The 27,124-nt window shown below is 36.1% G+C and overlaps 1 protein-coding gene across 1 annotated transcript in view; it reads right to left on the bottom strand.

The window, feature by feature from the left end:
* The window catches only part of LOC125651937 (uncharacterized), a 59,297-nt gene that overhangs the window by 2,167 nt on the left and 30,006 nt on the right, over nt 1-27,124 (bottom strand). The window contains exons 10-24 of the mRNA XM_048880789.2: nt 25,034-25,327; nt 24,766-24,907; nt 24,415-24,616; nt 16,360-17,195; nt 15,973-16,090; nt 15,592-15,774; nt 15,472-15,508; nt 13,823-14,140; nt 9,719-9,861; nt 6,891-7,083; nt 5,723-5,842; nt 4,282-4,436; nt 1,980-2,114; nt 1,139-1,253; nt 848-941 (exon numbers count right to left, since the gene is read on the bottom strand). Of these exons, the coding sequence (XP_048736746.2) occupies nt 848-941; nt 1,139-1,253; nt 1,980-2,114; nt 4,282-4,436; nt 5,723-5,842; nt 6,891-7,083; nt 9,719-9,861; nt 13,823-14,140; nt 15,472-15,508; nt 15,592-15,774; nt 15,973-16,090; nt 16,360-17,195; nt 24,415-24,616; nt 24,766-24,907; nt 25,034-25,327 (3,085 nt within the window). The remainder of the gene's footprint in view (nt 1-847; nt 942-1,138; nt 1,254-1,979; nt 2,115-4,281; nt 4,437-5,722; nt 5,843-6,890; nt 7,084-9,718; nt 9,862-13,822; nt 14,141-15,471; nt 15,509-15,591; nt 15,775-15,972; nt 16,091-16,359; nt 17,196-24,414; nt 24,617-24,765; nt 24,908-25,033; nt 25,328-27,124) is intronic.

Below are 27,124 nucleotides of genomic sequence, written 5' to 3'. Positions count from 1 at the left end.
CTTATTATCGCCTAGCTCAGTAGGTTAGCACGTAGACTACTAAAAGAGAGAAAAAAGCACGACCGGTGAATTTAAGGGCCTCAAATTTAGGCCTATGTTCGGCGCTTACGGTCATTGAGCCACACCCACTGTGACTCGAGTCATCCATTTTTAAGGTCATTTATGAGGACCCTTGACATTCAAACCTGATACTGAGCGTTTGGCGATGGAACTGTCACTACCTGTTTTTAACGACTTACATGTAGATCTGTCGCGGCCGGGATTCGAACCCCGACCTTCCGCATGATGGGCGAACGCTCTACCTCTAGACCACCGCGGTGGTTTCTTATTTACATGATATTATGAAAGCCCTAATCTGACTTGTTTATTTAGTCAACTGACTGGGGAGTATTTTTCAGCGTGTATTACCTCGACAGAACTTGCCCAGTCTTTCCTCACAAATTCCCCACAAATTCAAAGTCTACAATCCTTACACAAATGAAAATATTTGAAAAAGAATGTTGATTCGGTATGATAAACTATTTATTGCCAGATAGTGAGGTGTGTTTTAATCATTCTCGAAATAGCATATATTCCCTCAGGTATTGCCAAGAAGGATAGGGTTTTTCTTGGCTAAATAAAGCTTCATTCACCCCTTACCATGATAAAAATGTGAAGATAACGAATAGTGATCAATCTTATAATTCCTTTAAAGAGTTGGGCAAACACGGATCCCTGGGTATACCAGAGGTGGGATCAGGTGTCTAGGAGGAGAGAGCATCCCCTGTCGACCGGTCACACCTGCCCTGAGCTCTATATCTTGATCAGACAAACGGAGTAATGTAATCTACATAGTAATTGTTCTTACAATTCATTGGCAAATTCCGGCCTGTTCATCCTGTTTCCGTTTCTAAGATGTGCCTGAACATCTCTACTTCGTATTCCAGGATAGGGAACTTCACCTAAAATTTCAATTCCGCTTAGTTACTTTATAATCCACTAGCAAACAGGAAACCTCTTCTCCAATATGAACAGTCTACTTAATATGAACATCCCTCCATGGTCTAGATGAGATAAATCAAATATTGGTGATCACCATGAAGTATATATAATTACCATGACAAAATTACATTCAATGTACAGGGATAAACATACATACCAAAACTGAATATTTCCCAGAGAACAACGCCATATGACCAAACATCACTCTTCGGAGTAGCTTTTCTCATTGACTCCAAACACTCAGGGGCAGTCCACTTGACAGGAATACGTTCCTAATTCAAATTATATTTCAGTGGATAAGATAAACGATTGTGTGATACGCTATGGCGCATTGTTCAACGTTTTGACATACTAGTATATGTAACGTATTCATCCCCACATGGATATGGTATACATTGTCTTTTGATTTGCTTTTGTGTCTATTATTTGTTGTTGTTGATATTTTGCCCTGATCGTTGACGATATTGCATTTCAGTACTCTGAGAGGAACAAAAGACAAACTTCAGACCTGAAGACCATAAACTGAGTCAAAGTTTTGATTATTTACACCTTACAGATTTATCTAGCATAGATGTTTAAAAACTTAAAGTTGATAACAAAAAAGTAAAAAAAATATATACCCAAACAAACCAAAAGTCTGTTGGAATCCCCATGGGCACGAATATGTGTTTGAAACTTTATTTTATGAATTCGTGGAATTAGACAACAAAGAGTAATCAGTCTTATCATTCCTACAGAGAATAAAAGATTACAAGCAGGGCCAACACGGACCCCTGGACACACCAGAGGTAGGATCAGATGTTTAGGAGGTGTAAACATTCCCCGCCGTGAGTCCTATATCTTAATTCGATAAACGGAGAAATCCGTAGTAAAAATTGATATGTAAAGAAATGCAACAGTTGATATGAAACACGCCAGACAGCATTCGACCGAATGACAGGTTGTATTTGTAAATTAGATTGTCATAACGACAATAGAATTTGCAAAATGCGTCCCACCTTGTCCTCTTTAACATCGCCATCATTGTCTTTTTCGTCAGCTTCCGCTTCATTTTGCGGACAAAATCCGTAAATTTTCGGTTCCAGTTCACCAGTCAGAAGGACATTTCTAGCAGCTAGTCTTCTATGCACCAGCTAAAGAATAATCATGTTACAGAACAGAGTAAAGAACTGACAAGTATACACAATATATATAGATGTACGATATATCGTATAGCGGGTTTTTTTCCGCAGGGTGATAAATTTGGCTTATTTTAGATAACTTTCTGCCAAAATTTCACTCGCCAAATATGCACCCAATTGCGACTTCAGTATTTACAAGAGAGATAACTCTTCCCCGTCCGTCAAAATTTATTCCGCTAAAATTATTAGCATATCTTCGAGTCATCAAATCGCCAAATTTTAGACATGCGAAAAAACCCGTTATACGGTATATATATGTCCTTGTATCATAAATATCTAAATAGTGTTACGGGAAGTTTGCTTTATCCATTTACCAGAAAACATAGAAACCATTGTATACACTGTACTGTATATATTTGATAATTATTTATGGCTATCAATTAAAATTTCCATTGTTTTAGGTTTGTTTCTGTGAGAATACGTCACTTGTTTTGAGACGTCACAGCAGTAACAATAAATCACACCCGAGGGGTGTTCAAAATTCACAGCATGGCGAGCAGAAAGGAAACGAGTTTAAAGTGTAATGTAGTTTTATCAAAGACAAATGTGGTGATTCTTAGACGCCAGAAGGGCTTAGGGACCGATTAACAGCTGACAGTGGCAAATTACCGGAAGGCGTATCGGAGAAGACGGCTCTACTTGTACTAAAATTATTGATGCCAATCATGTAGGCAATCATAAGCACGAGGAATGCCAACGCTTACAAGCACCATTAACTTGATTGATTGAATATTACTTAACGTCCCTCTCGGGAATATTTCATTCATATGGGGACGCCACCACTGCCGGTGAAGGGCTGCAAAATTTAGGCTTATGCTCGGCACTTACGGCCTTTGAGCAGGGAGGGATCTTCATCGTACCACACATGCTGTGACACGGGGCCTCGGTTTTTTGCGGTTTCATCAGAAGGACCGCCCCATTTAGTTGCCATTAACCAAGAATTAGTAAGCATCAAACGGGGCTGAGGAAGACAGAATTCGGGCGAGACCCACAGAAAGAGTACACTAGAAGAAAGATCTTGAGAATTACAGGTCTCTCCAAAATTACTGATGAGTCTACGGATACACTAATTAGATCTCTGAAGCCAGAGCAGTAAACGTGTTTGAAAGTCACAGTTGATGTGAGTGCTGTCCACAGACTATAATAATAATAATAATAATAAGACCTTTATTTAACCAGGATTACATATTTAGCGATAACGCTAGTTTTCAATATGGACTCGGAAGGAGGACTCAAAATAAGAGTGGAAAGGAGCATAAATTGTAGATTTCAGAACCCCTTCACCCTCGGTGCCTTAAAGGCGGGACAAAACTGCCCAACATTTACAAATTTTCAAAAATATTCTCTACAACAGCACACTAGTAAGAAAACCTAAATGCACAGTCGTGTGAACGCCTCCCTAATATTGTAAACTTATACTAAATTGAAAGTAAATGGACTTTTAAAAATTTCATGATTCAAGAGATTTTGGTACCAGGGTGAGACTAAAACGGTCATAATGTTAAAATGTCTGTTTCATTTGAAAAACTTTCATTTTGCTTATACTATACAAAAGGGACTTTATGGGCAGGATATTTATGTGTATTTTTAAGAACACATCTTGTTTCATACTGTCTCTGAAATTTAGAATTTAGCTTAGATATGCAGAACAGGTAAAATTAAGTTTCGTATAGCCCCTGAAGCCGAACAGTGACCGAAAAAGCATGCAGACCTCTTGCTAGCGCTAAGTTAAATAAAGTAAGAGGAAGCATATTACCAACAGTATATGCGGTGGAATTTGAGAGACTGTTTATGGTAAAATGTATATATATGGCATACATGTATAAAGTTCATCTTATATGTCCCAGAGTTTACATATTCGTGTATTCAAATTGTTAGGTTCAATTTATCTGTTCATTACTTAGCTTGATTCTAGTTATAAACACAAGTTGATGTACTTTCTGCATTTTATGATAAATATTTCGCACTTAATATCAATTATGTTCGCAGCTAAAAATATTAGAACGATCATATTCCATATGAGCAGATGTAAGTTTTATTTACAGTGAAATAACGACATAAACATAGAAAAAGGGCTGGTCCTTTGATATCACCAATGACAAATTAAACCACTGAATACCTTCCTAGTTTCCAGATGAAACATTCCTTTAGAAATTCCGTAGCTGATTCGACATAATTGTTCTGACGTGTCCTCGTTGGCTTTGTCCTTTTCCTTTTGTAACCAGGTACTGAGTTGTCCTAACTCGCACAATTCAAGTACCATATAGGGACCCACTAGGTAAACAGAGAAGAGCTAATCTCATGATTTCTTATCATGAAATATACATTTCAGTTACTTTTTATTGGCAAGTTTTGTCCACGACACGATGTAATTGGAATTCATCCTCATTTTAAATTTGACACATGCGATAAAATGATATCTTCGATTAAAATAATTTTTGGTTCAGTTTTAAATTCACCGCTGCCATAAGGACACAGGATACCCCCAAAATTGTTATAGAATTTTGTAAAACTATTTGTAAATGTTTTATAATTGCTAAAATTGAATATGAAAGGTGAAGATAAAGAACACTGATCAATCTTATAACTCCTGTAAGGAACACGAAATAAAGAGTTGGGCAAATACGGACATACCGGAGCTAGGAGGAGTAAGCCTACCATGTCGACCGGTCACATCCTCCGTGAGCCCTATGTCTTGATCAGGTAAACGGAGTAATCCGTAGTCAAAATCAATGTGCCAAGAAAGACGTAACAATCAGTATGAAACACGTCAGACAGCATTAAATTTGACCCATTGATAAGTTGTATTCACAAACTAGATCATTAAAACGACCATACAATTTGCGAAATGCTGACTTCAAACGAGATTGTGGAAACCCTTGTAGCATCAACTTGTTTGTCAGTAGCCTGTCTCTATTTAAAAATGTATCATTCGCAGAACAAACTCTTGCGCATTGAATCAGTTGAGAGATATAAACACACTTTATAGGTGATAATGGAATATTGCTACATAAATATGGGAAGTTAACGATGGAGAAATTGAAATCATCCCGTTTACCTTGAAATGCCTCAATAAAAAGAAATTTTTGAGGAAATGTAATTTTTCAGTAATATTTTCCCATCCAATTTTCAAGTAAACATATGGGAATACAGCAAAAATAAAGGTAGCTTCACACGAAAGTTTTGTGGTAAATATGGGTTTTTAGCAATATTAAAACATTGACACATATTTTCACAAAATTCTATAACATATTTTGGGGTATCCTACATGTATGTCCTTAATTTCTGTCTGTCATTTAATGACAGAGTTGTATGACTGTTTAATAAATTTAAATTAATTGAGGGCAAAAGTGTTCAAGAGTACTTTATTCTCTTTCTAGAATTGGAAATCGTTTTAAAGGTTCAGTTTGTTGGATATACTCGCAGAATTTACAGTAATATTCATTTCAATGCAATAAGAAATATGAATTTCTAAAATGTGTTGTAGTTACCATTTTCTCACAACCTTGTACTTGTATTATATATGAGGCAAGAACGACGATCATTAAAAGCAGACTTACGTGTCAGGTCGTCTACCGCAGCTCCAACGAAGCGTAAAATATTCGGATGTTCTCCCACTTTCTTAACATAATAATTAATCTTAGCGCGCATGCTCATTTGATCTTCGTCCGTATAACCACCTGAAAGAGTGCAGTTAAATGACAATGTAAGATATGGACATAGGTACTTTGTAATCTCTCGTTAATAGATGACATCCACTTCTCTTCGCAAACCTTCATGGAAAACGTGTAAATGTCGGAACCTGTGACGGTTTAGGCTCCGAATGACGTTAACGTTTCAACTAAAATATGAATGGATTTACCTCAGGTGTGTCCAGGGGTCCGTGTTTGCCCAACTATTTTTTTTTGGTATTGCTTATAGGAGTTATGGGATTGATCACTGTTCGTTATCTTCACCTTTCACGTAATAGACAAGTTAATTCCATAAATCAATGTATGCATTTGTCACAAATGAATTAACAGATACTCGCTGCTAATCCATTTTCACTTGTTTCCTGTCTCGTGTTTGAATTATCTAAGTCGGAAAATAAAAAAATTGGTACATACGCGTTTGGTTTCTCGGAGAGCTTTTTGGACATGTAAATAAGTATTCTTGTTGATATCAACAGAAGCATGTGAAATGACAATAACATTTTCCAAAGAACAAAATGCATATTAACTAAATTTTACAATTTTCCCGACTTTAGATTTTCGATTTGTTTCTACCGCCAATGGATATCCTCTTGATTGTGTTACTCATATTTCAAACCTAGAACAGGCAGCATGTGAAAATGGATTAACGACAAGTAAGTGATGATTCCTTATTACAAATGAATGTACTAATGTTAGAATTTTGGAAAGAAGTAGCTTATTACGTAAAGTCGGGCATGTTGAGTCGAAACATCGATAGAGGCGTAAACCGTCACCGTTTCCGGCCTTGACACGTTTTCCAGGATCAAACCATGGAGATTTGCAAAGAGAATTGAATGTAAGCTATGTCTGTCCACTTTTCGAAAGAGAATAGGGTATTTTGCATCGCAGAAAAAAATCAAGGTTGAAAAATATATGCAAATTATATTTCAGCGCTGTTTTAGTATTTACGGTGACACGAGCTTTCCCCACAACATACAAGTACTGCATAAACTGACGTTATAGTAATAAAGACGTGTTGACGGCAGTGTTTTCTTACTTTTCAACAGTTTAGCTACAAACATATCTCCTGGTGAGCCCTTCTTTGGGTTGTATCTCACTTTATATATATCAGCAAACCTTCCACTGGTCAGTAAGCTTTCCAAAACAATAGCAGCGTGGGGTATTACCCAATCTTCTGATTCACTGACGGTCATTTGTCCGTACAAGTAAATATCCTCTTGATCAATGTTCTAGCATGTCGAGCGTATATAAAATGGAAATTATAGAAATTAGAAGACAGCAGAAACATGTTCCTAATATGTCATACTTTTCACAATTATCCTGCGGATGACAATATTAAAATTGCACTTCTTGAATATTAATGATATATACGGAAGCCGTTAGGTGCTAAGTATCGAACGACTGCTAAATAAGTTTCTGACGCCCGCTAAATACACCCCCTGAAAGTTCTAATTTACCATATTCCGTTCCCTCACCGTGTGTTCACTGTGGGCTCTGCGTTCACCGCTCGCGTTCACAAAGCGTTTTTCGTTCGATCTCTGTGCGTTCACCGTACACTCACCGTTCGTTCAGCATCGTTTTTCTTTGCCTTTGCAATGCCATTCGGAACGCCGGTGTGAAAGGATTGATCTTTATAACGAGGACAAAATGAAATGGAACGCGTGCGCAATAGTAGAAGGAAACTTTCTTGTTACATCAGAAATATGATTTTGAACTAAAAAGTATCTGGATTACATCTTTAACTGCAAATTCAAAGAAAAGTCCAGTCCTCTCAGCATCTATATCAGGAGACTTGTTCCATGATTGAACAAACAGTGTTTTTAACATGGGATTTTTCTATCAAACTTACATGTATCATTCGTATTTTTCTCAGTGAAATATCCTTACAAAATAGATACATATATATCTAAATTAACATATGAGCTCAGTGGTTTTTTTTGTACACTTTATGTTATTTTAGATTGCATGTTTGGTTGGTTATTTTGTTCCTATTCTTTTACAGGACGATTTTTTTAACCGTGTTCAGATCGACATATTTTATATATTTACGTACATGTATAACACGCTGCGAGTCTGCAATTTGTGACAAAACGCAAATACTGGCATGGGATATCTACAAGCACTTCAACTTAACTTAAACAATTTATTCTTTCATCATTCACGTACAATGTAGAAACAAGGGGGGGGGGGACTTCTTGACATTATTTAATTTTTCTGTTATCTTCATATGCAGATTTCATTGGTTGCGCCCCTCTGACGTTTTATGGCAGTAGTAAACGGTAGTGGAGGAGTAATATTTCTACTGAATTGACCCCTAACTCCCACAAAGGAGTAATATTTCTACTGAATTGACCCCTAACTCCCACAAAGGAGTAATATTTCTACTGAATTGACCCCTAACTCCCATAAAGGAGTAATATTTCTACTGAATTGACCCCTAACTCCCACAAAGGAGTAATATTTCTACTGAATTGACCCCTAACTTCCACAAAGGAGTAATATTTCTACCGAATGGACCCCTAACTCCCACATGGAAGATGTTCTGCGGCTCTGTACATACATTACCAGCATTTCATGAGAACGATACATTCAGTATACATGTACTGCAGAAAACGAAGTTTCCCGATCTCAGTTTATTTTATTATTGAGTAAACAACTGAAGATTTTCTCTAAAGCTTTCAATGCACATATTCCTGAGCAAGTCATTGAAAAAACTTAGTTGTAATGATATGATACTCATAGGGAATGACTAGGCGCCACATTTCATCATTTGATGTGATCAATTATGAATAATCGTTAAAGATGCTAAACAATTTCTTGAATTATCCGCTAATTATCTTTCTTATCATTAGCTGTTGTTTGGTTTATCGTTTTTTAACTTTTTTCCTTGATGTAGGATATATTTAACAGCGTTTGAAGAAACGTATGTCTCGAAAGTAACATAATACATAGTTATGCAATGCGCATGTACCGGTACACACATACACAGATGCATCATATTTCTCACGACATTCCATGCATCTTTATTTATTTTCTTGTTCTGGGAAGTATTCACAAAATAGGCAATACAGCTTTTAATGCCGTCTGGTGATATCGGCACTACAAATTTTATTCATTGCTTGAATACAAATATCACTGTTCGCTCGAGCACCGCTTACTTTGCGCTCGAGACTGAGCTCGTTCAGCGTTCACCAACGAACACACACTGTTGAGTCACCGTTCGCTCATTGTTCAAGGGGGAAAGTAGAAAGTTTTAGGGACTGTAATTATATGGCCGCGGCCAGATTGAATTGTTTTCGGCACCAACCGGCTTCCGAATACGTGTGTGTATATTGTATAAGCAGTGAAACAAAAGTAATTGTTGTAATACACAGAACATCATAAAAACGCACCACTTACATATATGTATTATATCTATAAATCATATATTATATAAATATGATTACAATATAAAAGAACAAGTTTTGAAACTAAACGATAGCATTTGAAATACCAAAAAGGCAGTGACATCACCTCATGAATGATTGCTATAAAAGTTTCATGACATTGACACTGTTAAAACAGTGTTATTTTCGTAAATTGTTCTAAATGTAAAACTTATACGGTACCAATTTTGATGCACCAGATGCGCATTTCGACAAATAATGTCTCTTCAGTGATGCTCAACCGAAATGTTTGAAATCCGAAATAACAATTAAGTTTTAGAGCTATTATAGGGTAAAACAGTGTGCCAAAAAAGTGGAGTCAATTTCGTCTAAGGATAAGAGATATGCGTGAGGGAGATAATCCATAATTTTGAAATGAATTTCTAAAGTGGTGCAATTTTTTATATGTTGGAAAATGCCTGTCATTCCATTATCTTACATAAACTGCATGCGAGAAACGGTTTTGAATTCTTTGTCTTGCAACCGTCATACGCCTTTGAATCCCCTGTTTGGCGACTGTCAACCTTCCAGTTCTCCATAGGATCACGCCAGCAATGATAACCCCAAGCAAAATCAACATTACTACAAAAAAGTACATGGCTTTCATTAGGAATTATATATATGAATAACAATATACATGAAGCAAGAATGGAAGTTATCCAACACCTTTAAAATTATTAAATGCGGTCATCTATCAATTCTTGTTATTTATCAGCACATCCGGTGGTCAGTGTGGATTAAATGGGGAGGGGCGCAGCCGGCGCGCGTTCCCCCTAAAATGTTCAAATTTAAGGTAAATCGTGGTCTCTTGTTTAGAATAATGTAAACGATAAAAGAAGTAAGAATTTCTTTCACTCTCAAAGAAATAAATGACAAAGTCTTTTGATTTATTGAATTACTTTTATTGGGAGAGCTTGCATTTTTTCCAAAACCCCTTAAGATTTGCGTCATCTTATTAATTTCACCTTATTAAAAATGACAGAAAATAGTAAAAATGACTACACACTCAAAGTCAATAAAAGCGTGCAATCGATGTCGCCGGCACTTTATTAGAAAATAAGCTATATCAAATCATATATTTTGTGTGCTATACATTCATGGACCCATAGCCTTCCTAGGCATGGTATACTTTTTATTTCCCCTTTACTTATAAACTTGGTAGGAAGCGTAGATACCCTAATTTTGTAACATACGTGACTGTCGCCGACTCAATTTTTAAAATTGAACAAGCAAATATAAAAATCTGAGAGCGTGCTTTTTAATTTTCTTTGCGTTAATATCATTTGTATTTCCTAAATTTTCATTCAATAAAAGTTTAACACCTTTTGCGTATGATTTTAAGCAGTGGTGTATATATTACTCCATGTCGCCAGATTATATTATGTGATCATAGGGTCAATTAAACACCCAATGTATGGACAAAGATTTCGTATTATCTTTATGTTTTTGATCTATTTTGGCGCTAAAATATTCAAAAACGGTGGGAAAATATTCATCAAGCGATATTTGGATGTGGCATTGCGAAGAAGTCATCATTATTCTCAAAATTTTGCATTCTGATTTTAGAAATGTAACATACGATACAATAAACTTTTTATGAAAACGTATTTGCAGAGCAAATGTTACCCCTTTTATGAAAATCTCGTAGTGTACAGAGAATGAAAATATAAACATTTCTTTTGCAGAAGTCATTGGTTGGTCTGAAATTTGACAAACGTGTCAAGATGTAACATTCGTGATGTAACATTCGTTACCGAGAAATTAATTAAAGGGAATGATAGAACAATTTCCGGCGTATTTTTGCTCTCTCTCTGCATGATGTGATATACGACATGAACGTCTACTATGAACATTTGAGTTTGAAAGTCAATACGTGTTAAACTTTGAGAATTAGGATTAATTTTCCCTTACGGTAAGTACTGTTACAACAACTGCAATGTTTGATATACAAAATTGATTAAGCAGATGGAATGTTTTGGTCTCAATTTGTTCTTCTGATATCAAAGAATGTATATCGTATTCCAAATATCTCGAAATTCCTCTGGTGTAAGAATTACATTGAGTAGAATGCTGGTAACATACGTTACTCAAAGTAACGTATGCTACTTAATGAAATGCTTGATTAGACATCAAATATTGAACTACATATTGACAAAATATCATCTTTATTGATATGTTTGTTGAATATTAACTATGTTATGAAGAAACAAATGTGTTATTGTTCCTGTATTCACAAGCATATACAGATATCCTCTGCAAGAAATACAGGCCATGTTTTTCTCTGCTACTGTCCACTCCTATTTATGATACATGTAACTATGCAACTCTACATTTATCAATTTGCTAGAATTCAGCATCTTTTCATAATATATCTTAGAAATGAAGGAACTAATCTCTGATGATTGTTCTATGCAATCTTATAGAGAAATCATTCAAAAATATTTTATCTGAGTGTAACGTATGTTACCAGAAATTCCGTTACGTAATATTATTCTACTTGTTTTTAATAATTTTTTATTTATTTTTTCAGAAATGGCGCTTGTGAGAGCAGAAGTACAGAATAACTACCATGAAAAAAATGTATTAAAACATAAGAACAACCATGAAAAAATGTTTTAGAAATAATATTATATGCTCCCCTTGTGGCAATTCTGAAAAGGTAGAATGTCTGTATAGACAGTGAAAATAAAGGTTTAACTACTGGTCAAAGGCTACCATAATGATACATGTAAGTTTTGTCTCTCAAATTACTTATAAGCAACTGGTCACTTGAGTAATTTTGTATGACATTTGACCTTGTGACTTGGAATCCAATGGGGGTCATCTTATTCATAAGGGGCACCAGTGTTTCAAGTTTGATGTCTATCAAGGAAAGATTTCTCAACGGACAATAGCGTATGTCCACAGTAGTTTAACCGTTGTCCTTTTGACCTCAAAATTAATAGGGGACATCTATGTCTTAAGGTCCACGTTAAATATTCATTCATAACACCGTGTGGTGGATTATACTGACAGTTTCTATGGAAAGGTATTCCAAAATAAGCAGCAAAAACATAAGATTCGGTATACATTTAATCAAAATGTTGGGAAATTAAACATTTTCTTTATATTATTATTGTAAACAGATTGTTAGAAATGGGTAAATATGATTCTTTCCATTTTTTGAATAGAAATGATGTGGTTATAGTAATGAAAGGAAAAATAAGAAACATCCGTTACTTTCATTGTTTATTATAACAAAGAGCAATCCAGGTTTCAAAATATGTGTCTGTTATTTCTAGAAGAATCATGAGCATTTATATAGCGAAACATCAATCTTTCACTTTTGTTTTAATCGCATATTTATTGCAAATTAACAAATTCAGAAGAAAAGACACATTTGGTAAAAAATTTTGCTTGTCTACGTTATATTTCTATTAAAATTGGTATTTCCATTGAATTAAGTGATGTCGTTATGATTTTGCAACATCAATCGTAAAGAATAACTGATGGTGACATCGTTTTGGCATAATATTTTCATGGATGTACTGTTGTGTAAGTGTTGAAACATACGTTACATAATTATAGCGCTACTTCATTTACATACAAAAAAGCTATCGTTCTATATCTATTGCTAGTCTTTTGTTTTCATGTTTCATACATATTGAACTGTTCGAGAATATATGTTAATCAATTTTATTTTCTGCCATTTCAAAGATATTGAAAGTGATATCTAGTCGTTTATTTTGCGCTCTTAAAATCTTATTGCTGACTTTTACAGCAGATAATTTCTTGTTGTGGTGATTAAATATTTTCTTTGAAAACCTGTATTTATTGTCTTTCGCAAATTAGAAAAATATATGCTCAGTCAATTCCAATACAAGTTATGGAATAATACATGGAGAATTAATGTATATCTTACATATTATCATGTCAAGGACTCAGTAACGATGGTTACATGTGAGAAAAATCTCGAAAAATATACCATACTTTGACCTACTGTAAAAAATAAATCTGTCATACTTAACTTGAAACAATTTGAGGCGAGTGTTCAACAGATATTTACCATTAATAAACGCATGTTACCATATATATTTTGAATGGTCGATAAACTATGATTTTGAAACCCTCAATTGCACGCTTTTATTGACTTTGGGTGTACATAGGAGACATATTTCAAGCCCTTTAAAATCCAGGAGCTTTCGGGGGTTTCGCCCCCTGGGCCCCCACCAGAGCTTCGCCCTTGACCCACTGGGGGCCTCAAGGCGGCTCCCAGACCCACTGCCTCATAAGGTTGCGCCCCCGTAATCGTTATTCCTAGATCCGCCCCTGGTGGTGGCTTTGATCACCCTGTGAATTATTTTATTGTGTTTTTTTAATACAATTTCTGTCGTATATAATTCTATTAGTGGTCAATTAACATTTGCTATTGTAAGATAGAAAACTGTATATTGTGTATCACTTGATTTCATGATCTTGTTCTTTCAAAAAAGCAATAAGAATTATGGGTAACCACGGTATATGGGACGTTAAGTCTATGAATTGAAAAAATAATGTTATTAACCTGTGGATATGCCAGCAATTGCACCAGTAGTAAGAGCAGCTGGCGATTCCATGGTACGGAACGTGAGAAATACTGGATCACTTCTCTGATTTCCATATTCTGTGACGAAAGATAAGTTATACGTCGTCTCTGAGTCCAGCCCTGTGAGATCGAAGTAATCGGAGTCCTTGTCAACCAGACGATAAAACGTTTTCCCGCCAGTTGATACTCCCGTAACAGTAATCCTTGTTATCGTGTAACAGGTAGGGGAGACAATCCACTGCAACCGTACTCCATTGTCGAACGTCTCTACCACGCGCAGATTTGTTGGCCCAGAATCTATCAGACATTTTCCGTGATAATTTATTGAGCGATATCTCGATCGAGCACACAATATTTATATGCACATTCAAAATCAAGGTACATTATACATCTGTTAATATCTAGAAAAACAACAAAACATGGTGACTTGTATGCATGATGTCAGATTAAAATTGTGATTACTTGTATGTATGGTGTTAGAAAAATAGACAGTGATTGTATGTATACATGTAATACTAAAATAAATAAACTGATTGAGTGTAAACATGTATTACTAGAAAAATAGACAGTGATTGTATGTAAACATGTAATACTAGAAAAATAGACAGTGATTGTATGTATACATGTAATACTAGAAAAATAGACAGTGATTGTATGTAAACATGTAATACTACAAAAATAGACAGTGATTGTATGTAAACATGTAATACTAAAAATAGACAGTGATTGTATGTAAACATGTAATACTACAAAAATAGACAGTGATTGTATGTATACATGTAATACTAGAAAAATAGACAGTGATTGCATGTATACATGTAATACTAGAAAAATAGACAGTGATTGTATGTAAACATGTAATACTGAAAATAGAAAGCAATTATTTTGTATTGTAGTAATGGTAGAAAAATATATCAATAACTCAATTGTAAGACAAACTGGATGGTTTCAGCTTCCCCATCCTCAACTTCCCATATTAATTTTATGTAGCAACATTCCATTATCACCTGCAAATGGTGTTTGTCTCTCACCTGATTCGATACGAAAGAGCTGGGTCTGCGTATCATCAGTTTTTAAATCGAGACAAGCTACTGACGAACAAATTGATGTTAAAGGGGTTTGAACAGTCTCGTCGAACGTCAGCATTTCGCAAATTCTATGGTTGTTATAACGATCAAGTTTGCTAATACAAACTTTCATTGGGTGAAATCCTGTCTGTCGTGTTTCATACCGATTGGTAGGCCGTTCTTTATAGACTGATTTGATTAAGGATTACTCCGTTTACCTGATCAAGATATAGGGCTCACGGCGGATGTGCCCGGTCGACAGGGATTGTTTAGTCCTCCTATGCACCTCATCCCACCTCTGGTATATCTAGGGGTCCGTGTTTGCCTAACTCTCTATTTTATATTTCATAAAGGGTTTGTGAGATTGATCACTGTTCGTTATCTTCACCTTTCATGTGCCAAAGTTGGAATGCTGAGATAGATGTATATACGTAAACTTTATAGGTGGTAAATTATAGAGGTGTGTAAATGATATCAATTATTCATCAGTTTTACTTTTTACTTTGCATGTTAATGTTTTACATTTTATTCACTCAACATCTTATTACAGTTTAAACTTACACTCGTCTATTCCGTCCAAGGATTCTAAATCCGGTATCTGAAAGATAAAATGTCGACATTGGCTGAAGATTAATCTGCTGAAAACTGTACGTACATTTAGAAAACATTCAATATATGTACCATCAAGGAGAAGTTAGTTGATTCCAAAGCTCTGTTATAGGCCGTGAGCTCCAAATTGATAAATTCAGTCTGAAAATTTTCCTTGGAAACCACCATCCAGCAGTTATTAACTTCTAGGTAATGGCTGTAATAAAAATAGTCGCCCATGCGGTCGTCGTATCCATCTTTGAAATTAAGCATCGTCTGTAATTAAGCATTTTATTTATCACAGTAACAATTTATTCAATGAAAAACGTTGCAATTGACAATTACATAGGACCCAAAGTAATATTCAAGAGTGCATTTATTTTAAAGAGTAGCTCAATCCCTTTATCTAGAGATACTATGATGATTTATTGTATATCTTGTGAAAACAAAAAGTCCCAGAACGCGGTAAAATACCTCTGATTTGTTTCCGGGTATAAAACCAGTTTTAAAGATGGCATCGCTGTAATTCGACTTGAAAATCCAACTTATTTTGTGTATACCACTGTCACCGTCGTGAGCCTCAACCACTAAGCTGTTAAAATAGAAATTGTTGTTAACATTTCAGACATTTGATCAAGCATTATGCTGTCTTGAAGGAACTGTTCTTTTTTTTTAATTCTGTATTGTTTCTGGGTTACTTAACACATCGGACTACATCTAGTACATGTATATACACAATATAGGTCTAATATTATAAGATAACAACGGGTGAGTGGACAGAAGAAACGGCGTTATATAGGAGATGAAATTACAAATGTAATGAAATCAAACTGGAATCATAACATTTCAAGATATACTCACCGACTTGAGAAAGGAAAGGTGGAATTTTTCAGATTTTTGATGAAGTTGACACTCCTTTGTGTTAAAGGATCTGGAGGCGTTTCGTCAAAGTAAACTTGCATGACGTCAATCTGTTTATTTCCAAGGACGTCAGTGGCTTTAACCCACACATTTAAACCATCTCCATTACTCCTTGGGATATTGAAAGATGCTGTTTGTGAGTTTATATCGCTTACAGGATTCCAATCAGACGGTGGTTGACTTCCCTGATTCACATGTCGATACGTGTATTGAAATCCAACGATACCGTGCACATTTGTTACACGTGCCAGTGTTCTATCGCCGTATTTATCCTCTAGCTTATCCGGCACAGCTTTGTGGAATTTTACATAATGATTGTAGTATTTATAGGGTGTTACAGGAACTAAGAGTTTATTGTTTTCATGAAATGTGTTTCTGAAATGTCCTCTCCAGGAGATGGATATGTTGGTAGTCAGACTATTCTGCCATTTATAGTTTGTCTCTTCTGCTGCACTTGTTGCAATTAGGGGCGAATTCGTATCGATGGTAACTGAAGATTGATTATCATATAAAACCAGAGTTCTTGCATATTGAGTATTGTTTGCATTATCTATTACATTCAGGAGAAAGGCGTACATTCCCGGTTGATCTGGTGTGTATGTAAAATTTCTTTCCGAGTCACTAAAGGAGAATGACTTAGATGGATCCCAAGGATTTGGCTCTGTAAGATTTGGATTCACGTTCTCGTTCGGTTTAAGAAGAAACTCCTGAATTGTATACCTTCCCATTCCGGAGAGCGAATCAGACCATCCATCCCAGGAAAATGTAAGTGAATCCTGCAAAGTCAAATTTTATATATGAAAAGCTAAGACCATCTCAATGGATTGTTAATCACTGATTGCGTTTGAGTGCACCCTAATCCGGAAACTTTAGTATACGTTGTATTAGTAAAATGTATGACATCCAATTTCTGTCATAAGAACTACACAGTCGAATCCCGCTCGCGCCGGTAAGTGAGGAAGTTTATCAGTTTACTTTCGGAAGGTCGGTGGTCTCTTCCCAGGTACATTGTATCTTGGTTCTCTCTTCCACCAATAAAAACTGGGCGCCACCAGATAACTGAAAAAATTGTTGAGTGTGGCGGAAAACATCAATCAATCACAGTTGAAATATATTAGGAACTGAATTTCGCGACAGTAGTACATATCATTGTGCATTAATTTACAAAGAATAAAGTCTAAAAAAATAAAATAAAAATAAAATAAAACCAGATCTATAATGTCTATATGCTGGAAGGTGAAGATAATGAAAGTGATGAATAACTCCCATAAGCAATACACAGAAGAGAGCGGGGCAAACACGGACCCCTGGACATACCCTGGTGGGAGAAGATGACGAGGATGAGTAAGCATCCTCTGTCCACCGGTCAAACCCACCGTGATCTCTATATCTTGATAATTACCGATGATATACTATATCGCTGATAATCATTTCTTTGATACTAATAAATTTATGATTCCATACATGTAGTTATCTACTCCCTTTGGAGGGCTACATGATCTCCCCAATTAAGCAATCATAAATTTTGATGTTTACCTGATCAGGATATGGGGCTCACGGCGGGTGTGACCGGTCAACAGGGGATGCTTACTCCTCCTAGGCACCTGATCCCACCTCTGGTGTGTCCAGGGGTCCGTGTTTGCCCAACTATCTATTTTGTATTGCTTGTAGGAGTTATGAGATTGATCACTGTTCGTTATCTTCACCTTACATATAAAGTGAGATTGCTACAGATAGTATTCATTTAAACGTTCAACATCATAAACATCACAAATATGCAGAAAATTAACCACTCAATATAATTTTGTTCCGTTCGTCACTGTTTTGAACCATTCATGAAAGATGAAGATGAAAGGTGAAGATAACGAACAGTGATCAACAAATAGATAGTTGAGCAAACACGGACCCCTGGACACACCGGAGGTGGGATTAGGTGCCTAGGAGGAGTAAGCATCCTCTGTCGACCGGTCACACCCACCGTGTTTCTAGCATTAAGACCAGCATACACATATTTCTTTCAAAAGTATGTTGCTGTTCGTTGGCACATATTGTCACCGACGACAATGTATACCTAGACAAGACATACATTTTTTTCATCGCGGCACATACATTTATTGTCGTCGGCGACAATATCTACCTACTCTCACTGCTAATTTGTTTAATGCGAAACAGTATTAGGGATTCGTGTGAGATTCCAATGCCAATTTTAATGAATGCCGTGATCGCCTTTTAATGATCACATGTTTGACAGTTCAAAACCTTCTGGATTTTTTCATAGCTGTATCTTTTATGCGTAAATAGAATGCATAAAGGTATTCATTTTATATATTTGATATACATGTAGAAGTATATGGAACTATTGTCTTTAAAACCCTACGAGTTCTAGTGTCAGAAAGATGTTAAAAAGTGTGCAACTTTTGGTTTTGCTTTCATAATACCATAGAATTAAGTAGTTGATAGGTGTGTACCAGGTGATTGGTCCAGTTATTTATACTGAATAAACACATGCAATAACGACCATGTACTGGTGCAGTTGACACTAAATACGGTTTATACATGCAACGATCATATTCTATCTACATGTATCATGTATGTAATTGAATTTAAATCCCCCAAGGAGTTATGAAATATTAAAAAATACATACATCCGGCTTTTTGAAATGATTAATCATTAAAAGGCCCACGCAATGAGATCATATTTAATTGTGCTTTACTGAGCTGAGCGTAAAAAAAACCCACATCAAAATTGGCGCAGAAATGATAGTTATCGATCGTATAATGTAGCTATTTTACCTGCTATCAAAATGCAATCAAGCAAATGAGAAAGAACTGAAAACGAGGCTACTCAGCTATGATGTCACACCGGGATCACACATGGCGGCTAGTATGGAACACATAAAGACTAACAGTAGTATATGCAAGGTGAAGACAACGAACAGTGATCAATCTCATAACTCCTACAAGCAATACAAAATAGATAGTTGGGCAAACACGGACCCCTGGACACACCAGAGGTGGGATCAGGTGCCTAGGAGGAGTAAGCATCCCCTGTTGACCGGTCACACCCGCCGTGAGCCCCATATCCTGATCAGGTAAACGGAGTTATCCACAGTCAAAATCAGTGTGCCAAGAACGGCTTAACAATCGGTATGAAACACGTCAGACAGCATTTAACCCAATGCGAGGTTGTATTGACGAACTAGATCGTTATAACGACCATAGAATTTGCGAAATGCTGACTTCAATCGAGACTGTTGAAATCCCTGTACCATCAACTTGTTTGTCAGTAGCTTACCTCGATTTAAAAACTGACTATACCCAGAACAAGCTCTTGCATATCGAATCAGTTGAGATATATAAACACCATATGCAGGTGATAATGGAATATTGCTACATAAATGTGGGAAGTTGACGATGGAGAAGCTGAAATCATCCCGTTTGTCATACAGTTGAGTTGTTAGTTTGCCGTTAATGTCTACTTTCAATAAAATATCTAAGTATGAAGCAGAAATGGACGACTCTGTGGTGTCCTTTATTTCGAGCTCACAGGGATATATCAAATCGACATATGAATGAAAGCTATCATTGTTAATAGACAAAACGTCATCGATATATCTAAAAGTCGAATTGAAGGTCACATCGAGAGATTTTTTCTTCTCACGTAGAAGTTTTTGAATAAATTCTGCTTCATATGAATATAAAAACAGGTCAGCTAACAAAGGAGCAGAATTCGTGCCCATGGGAATTCCAACAGACTGTTGGAACACCTGATCACCAAAGACCACGAAGATATTGTCAATGAGGAACTCTAGCATATTTTTTATTTCAACTTCAGAGTACTTGTGCGTGGAATCAGAGTGGTGTTTAACAAAGTAAGTTTTTGAATGACTGATCACTAGATATGAATATTTCCGTTTTCCGTTTTTGTTGAAGAAGCAACTGTCTATGATGTCAAAAAGTCTAGTCTTTAATTTATCGTGAGGAATGGTCGTGTATAGTGTTAAAAAGTCATAGGTTTTAATGCTATTGATTTGGGAAAAATTCTGTGATTTCAAGTTTACTAAAAGTTCTTTAGAATTTTTTAGAATCCACATTTGATTAACACCACTTCTGGCATATGTAGTCGCACAGTAAGTTTGAAGTTTCTCCTTCACAGCTGTTAACATTTTCGTGAGGAGCAAAGATAGGGGCTTGGTAGAGCACTTACTGGATGCAGTGACTTAAGCGTTATTTCACCGGATTTAGAAATAATCGAAGGTTCCGATGTCGAATGAGAGACACAACTGAACTTGTTTTAGTCGAAGACTGACCTAGACCAAAATCGTTCGCCTGAGAACAGCCCTACAACCACCTACGAGCGAGTTGGAAATAACAAGAGATGTTTGTAAAACACATATGCCTCCCATGGTGCAAAATTGAAAATTATAAACACACATCATTTAATTGAGAGGAGTATCATCAATTCATAATATTGAGCAGACAATATCTTCCTATGTCAAGAGTGGATTGACGATGTGACCTAAAAATCAATAGGGGTCATCAACTCCTGAAGATGTACCAGTGTACCAAGTTTGATGTCTGTCAAGCAAAGGGTTCTCAAGATATTGAATGTACAGTATATTGCTATGTCCAGTTTGACCCTTGACCATGTGACCTCAAAATCAATAGGAGTCATCTTCTCCTGATGATGTACCAGTGTACCAAGTTTGATGTCTGTCAAGCAAAGGGTTCTCAAGATATTGAGTGGACAGTATATTCCTATGTCCAGTTTGACCCTTGACCACGCGACCTCAAAATCAATAGGTGTCGTCTTCTCCTGATGATGTACCAGTGTACCAAGTTTAATGTCTGTCAAGCAAAGGGTTTTCAAGATATTGAGCAGACAGTATATTCCAATGTCCAGTTTGACCCTTGACATTTGACCATGTGATCTGAAAATCAATAGAGGTCGTCTTCGCCTGAAGATGTACCAGTGTACCAAGTTTGATGTCTGTCAAGCAAAGGGTTCTCAAGATATTGAGCGGACAGTATATTCCTATGTCCAGTTCGACCCTTGACCTTTGACTTTGTGACCTCAAAATCAATAGATGTCATCTTCTCCTGATGATGTACCAGTGTACCAAGTTTGATGTCTGTCAAGCAAAGGATTCTCAAGATATTGAGTGGACAGTATATTCCTATGTCCAGAGTAGACTGACCCTTGACCTTTAACCTTTTGACCTGAAAAACAATAGTGGTTCTCTTCTTTTTATAACCAACCCACATCTGAAATATCATTACGATCAAGTGAATGGTTTTCAAGATATTAAGCGGACAACATGTGGTCTACCGACCGACAGGTGCAAACCAATATGCCCCTCTTCTTTGAAGGGGGGGGGGGGGCATAATAAGTTATTGAATAACTGGTTAGTTCATTATAATCTATTGATACGTTTTTCCTACATGCATCAAATAAGGAAGTAAATAGTTTGTTTGCATATAAAGGAAATTTAAAAAGAAATGACAAATAAGAATATTTCTAAAAATGAAAGACGATAATGACTTCGAAGTTCGTACTGCTGATAGTGCGCCTTTAAAGCAGTGGATATTGAGCCCCCAACATATTAAGAGCTAATATTTATGAAATTATGGTATTAGTTTGTCGGTAAATGGACACTGAAATATAGATCTTGCATGTTTTGATTAAACCAGATCCACCTGCCGCCACTTTTCTTCAATGCCAACTGAAGACAAGTCTATCTGTTGTCAGGAAATTCGACAAGTCATGGTAGTGATAGAAGAGGAACCTGGGGTAACCTGTATAATGCAGCACACTGTATTTCTTTACGAAGTATATGCGAGCGTGACATATGGGGAACAATGAATTATATTTGTGCACCAAGTAATGAGGTCAGAACCTACATGAAAGGTGAAGATAACAGTGATCAGTCTCATAACTCCTATAAGCAATACAAAATAGAGAGTTGGGCAAACACGGACCCCCTGGACACACCAGAGGTGGGATCAGGTACCTAGGAGGAGTAAGCAATACATATAAAGTATTTTCAAAGTAATGTATATTGGAATGATTGATATCTTTCATTAACAGTTTTCGAATTTACTGGTGGCTGATGAAACAATTCTTCAGACTTCATTAAAAGTAGGTTGTCATTCAACAAATTTATATGCACACCATTGACTATTGGGGGTGGGTGCCGAGGATAGACCTAAAAGAAACTCTGAAAAGATTTTCATTCAGGATGGGAGGACTAGGTTATAGTATAAATACACTTCAGTAATTTTCACATCCCAAAATAGCATTGCATGCATAGGTTTGATACACTTGGTTAACCATTTGAAGTTTGATATGTTCTGATTTGTGGATCAAAGGTTAAGGTCATTATGAGACTTCAAAGCAAATGATGTAGATAATCACATATGAAAGGTGAAAGTGATCAATCTCACAATTTCTATCAGGAATACAAAAAGAATAATTGGGCAAACACGGACCCCTTGACACACCAGGGGTGGGATCAGGTGCCTAGGAGGAGTAAGCATCCCCTGTCGACCGGTCACTTCCGCCGTGAGCCCTATATCTTGATCAGGTAAACGGAGTTATCAGTAGTCAAAATCAGTGTGCCAAGAACGGTCAAACAATCGGTATAAAACACGTCAGATAACATTTGACGACATGATAGGTTGTATTGGCAAACTAGATCGTTATAACGACCATAGAATTTGCGAAATGCTGACTTTAAACGAGACTCCTGAAACGCCTGTAACATCAACTTGTTTGTCAGTAGCTTACCTCGATTTAAAAACTGACCATACGCAGAACAAGCGCTTGTGTATCGAATCAGTTAAGAGATGTAAACACCATATGCACGTGAAAATGGAATATTTCTACATAGATTTTGGAAGTTGACGATGGAGAAGCTGAAATCATCCCGTTTGTCATAAACATGAGTTGTTAATTTGCCATTAATATCTAATTTCAATATAATATCTAAGTATGAAGCAGAAGTGGGCGACTCTGTGGTGTGTTTTACTTTGAGCTCACAGGGATATATAAAATCGACATATGAATGAAAGTTATTATTGTTAATAGATAAAACGTCGTCGATATATCTAAATGTCGAATCGAAGGCCACAGCAAGATATTTTTTCTTTTCGCGTAGAAGATTTTGAATAACTTCTGCTTCATATGAAAATAAAAACAGGTCATCAACAAAGGAGCACAATTCGTGCCCATGGAAATTCCAACAGACTGTTGGAAAACCTGATCAAGAAAAATTACGAAGATATGATTAATGAGGAACTCCAGTACATTTTTTATTTCAACTTCAGAGCAATTTTGCGGGAAATGAGAGTGACGTTTAAGAAAGTAAATTTTTGGATGACTGATTACCAGATTTGAATACTTCCTTTTAACATTTTTGTTGAAGAAGCAACTGTCTATGATGTCATTATGATGCTATTAATAATTCTTTAATAAAGTATAAAGCCACCAGTTTTTATGCAGCATTTAATTCCCATCACACAAACTCAATTTTATGTGCAAGTCAATGTAGTTTAAGTCACCCACCAAAACCCGCAAAAGAAATCCAAATATGAAGTCTTTGTTAAATAGCAAATGAGATGCGGCATTTTCCAGAAACCATTCCCCTCCCGGTTATCAAGTCACATCTCCCAAATTAGTACATGCTAAATCTCCTATGGAGAAAAAGTGACACTTTTGAAGTAATGTCGCCATTATTCTCTAAATCAAAAGTTGCTTGTTTATGAATAAATATTCATCAAAGTTTGGTCAAATTTTAAAGTAACTGATCAACATACAAGGTTGGTTGCTTTTACTTAGAGCGACTTATATTATATCTGTATGTTTCATGAGTAATGCAATGTCCTACCAGATTTATATCATTACAAATAAATGTGAGTTTAGATGGAACACCCCCCCCCCCCCCATTGTTTGATGAAACGCATGCCTTCTCCAACTCTTGAAATGTACAATTTCACCTTTGTGATATCTTTGTCTACAGTGAAAGCTTTTGATTGGCATGGACCATCCAGCAGACAGTGGTGTGGTTTTCGGAAGTCAAACCGAAACAGCATTGATTTCTGCGAGGTTTGGCCGATGAAGTAGTCGTTTTCATATGTGTTCGATGGTTTCTTCAATGTTCGAAATCCTCCATTTTCGGCTACTACGGTTAATGTCAAACTACAATTAACACAAACATAGCATCATTTAATACATACTTACTATGTACATGTAAGGTGAAATATTAATGTAGAAGTACTCCAGATACTGGTACATTGTGGTCAGAAACGATAATACACGTATTTGAGTTAAATTCACGCAATATTTACTTATCTCCGTCCTCTAACAGTCTGTCGAAATTCGGGTTGGTGACGTTGCAAAGGAACAAGCCTGTGCTTGGATTTGCAGATCCTGGTTGACTTGGGCATTCATATATTGATCTATTCAAACTTATGAATGGATTGTTTGGATCTTTGAAAAATAAGTAAGATTAAATCTAATATAATTTCAAATAAACAAGGAGCTTTATTACTTATCTTGGATATATTTTTGTGCATACATTGAAGAATTCCTTCCCTTTTGAAATAATATACCAACCTTTTCTATCTACTTTACGTAAATCTAGTAGCATCTTCCCTTTCACTATTCCTAATGTAAAGTTGGCGACGTAATCTGGTTGTGTGAAGTTATCAGGAGGAGCATATATTGCAGAAAAATCTGCTATGACGTAGTTGTAGTCCTTATCGCTTAACCACAACATGTCAGGTTCTGTAGAGTTTGGATCGGAAGAATCTGTCATGAATCGGTACAGCTCTCTTTTATCTCCAGTTCTCTCAATATTAGCCAGAGATGCTGAACATTTCGTTATGATGGGCGTGTTATTAGTATCCACTGCAATGCAAAGACTCTGATATAAGAGAAATGTTAAATTCTTAGAAGTTTTTAAAAACAAAATATCACTTTTAATATATTATAGGCGTTGTCAATAAAATGATAACCCGAAGTAAAGACTATTTTCGCAGTGCCTATAATTCAATGCCGTTTTATCTCAATAGTGTTCACGCCATCTGCGAAAGAAAGATTCCGATACGGTGTTGCTAAAATGCAGAATGGAAAACGGAACGGGAAAAATTGTAAAATAAAAAAGTAAGCATCCCCTTTCGACTGCCACACCCACCATTGGCCTTATATTTATATCAGGTAATGATTACATATATTCCCATGTGAAAGTTGATTTCCTATATTATGGTCCATCATACTCCTGAATTGAACAAACTTGAATTTACACTGCCTGAAGATTATTGCATATCAATATGATTAAATGTATCAAATAAAACGTCATGCCATAAAGAATCTACATGTATTTACAATGTATATGTTATGAGTAAGGTTAAAGTTTTGAAATTGGGTTTAAACTCCAAGGTCAAGTTTATATAATCTATTTTCAAATTACAAAACTCACCTTATAAATAGAACAGGAGATATTGAATACATTATGCTTTCATAAGAGTAAATAAAATTCGAAGTTCAAGGTCACAAGGTTAGAAACTATGTCAGCAAGATAAGTTCTTGCCAAAAGGAATGTGCACATGAACTATGAGAGTCCTATAACTCATTCAAGAGTTATAAACAAGGTTAAGTTGCGAACCGACAAACATACAGACAAGACAAAACAATTTGCCTCCAGTTGTAGTCTCAGGCCCCCCCCCCCCCCCCCCAAAAAAAAAAACTTGAATCGACACAACTTGAGGAATATACTTGCATTTGGACCTGATTAAGCATGCCGCTGCTACTTTTGAATATAACTTGTTGAAATCAAAGGGGCATGGACAAGATTTTGGTACAAAATAATTTAAAGAACAAAGCATGACCCCTGATTATGTTTACGCGTTTACATCTCACATGACACAATTGCATGTATCACCGTGCCGCCAAAATTGACAGCTGTAGTTATATTCTTCTACAGCGAAACGTTTCTGTTCTTTCTTCTTTATGCTTGCTCCCTAACTTTGTTTATCATTAACATATGTTGAATGCAATGCTCTTCTCATACGTTTTAGAAATATTGGTGTCCTCCGCCCATGGTTTCCTGGCTATGAAAAATGTGAGAACAAATTTGATTTTGGAATGTATGAAACTATCTTAATTCACATATGTATAAATGAATTTTTCTTTCTATGACAAAACCCGCCAATTTCAATCACTCAAAAATTATGTCTGTGCCCCATTAATTTCCTATATGTTCCCATGTTTCACCCCCAGGGTCCCTGATTTGGACAGATTTGAATTTAAATACTTCAGTTTTAATAATGAATCTGCTGTTGTTGAGATGAAGATTTTTAAAAATGTTTCCATATATATTTCCATGTAAAACTTTGATCCCCTATTGTGGCCCTACCCTTCCTCAAAGGATCAGGTGAACTGAAAAACTGTTGAGTAACATATTGCTAGACAAAAAATATGACCAATTTCAACTATCTTTTTTAGTAGAAATTAGTTAAAATAGGTCCTCACTACCCCTTCCTTCTCGTAAGAGGCAACTAAATAGGGTGGTCCTTCGGATGAGACCGCAAAAAACGAGGTCCCCTGTCACAGCAGGTGTGGCACGATAAAGATCCCTTCCTGCTCTAAGGCCGTAAACGCCGATCATAGGCCTAAATTTTACAGCCCTTCACCGGCAATGGTGAC

The sequence above is a fragment of the Ostrea edulis genome, chromosome 5 (assembly GCF_947568905.1).
Source record: "Ostrea edulis chromosome 5, xbOstEdul1.1, whole genome shotgun sequence".
NCBI classification, from domain to species: domain Eukaryota; kingdom Metazoa; phylum Mollusca; class Bivalvia; order Ostreida; family Ostreidae; genus Ostrea; species Ostrea edulis.
This window is presented reverse-complemented; position numbering and strand designations above follow the sequence as displayed.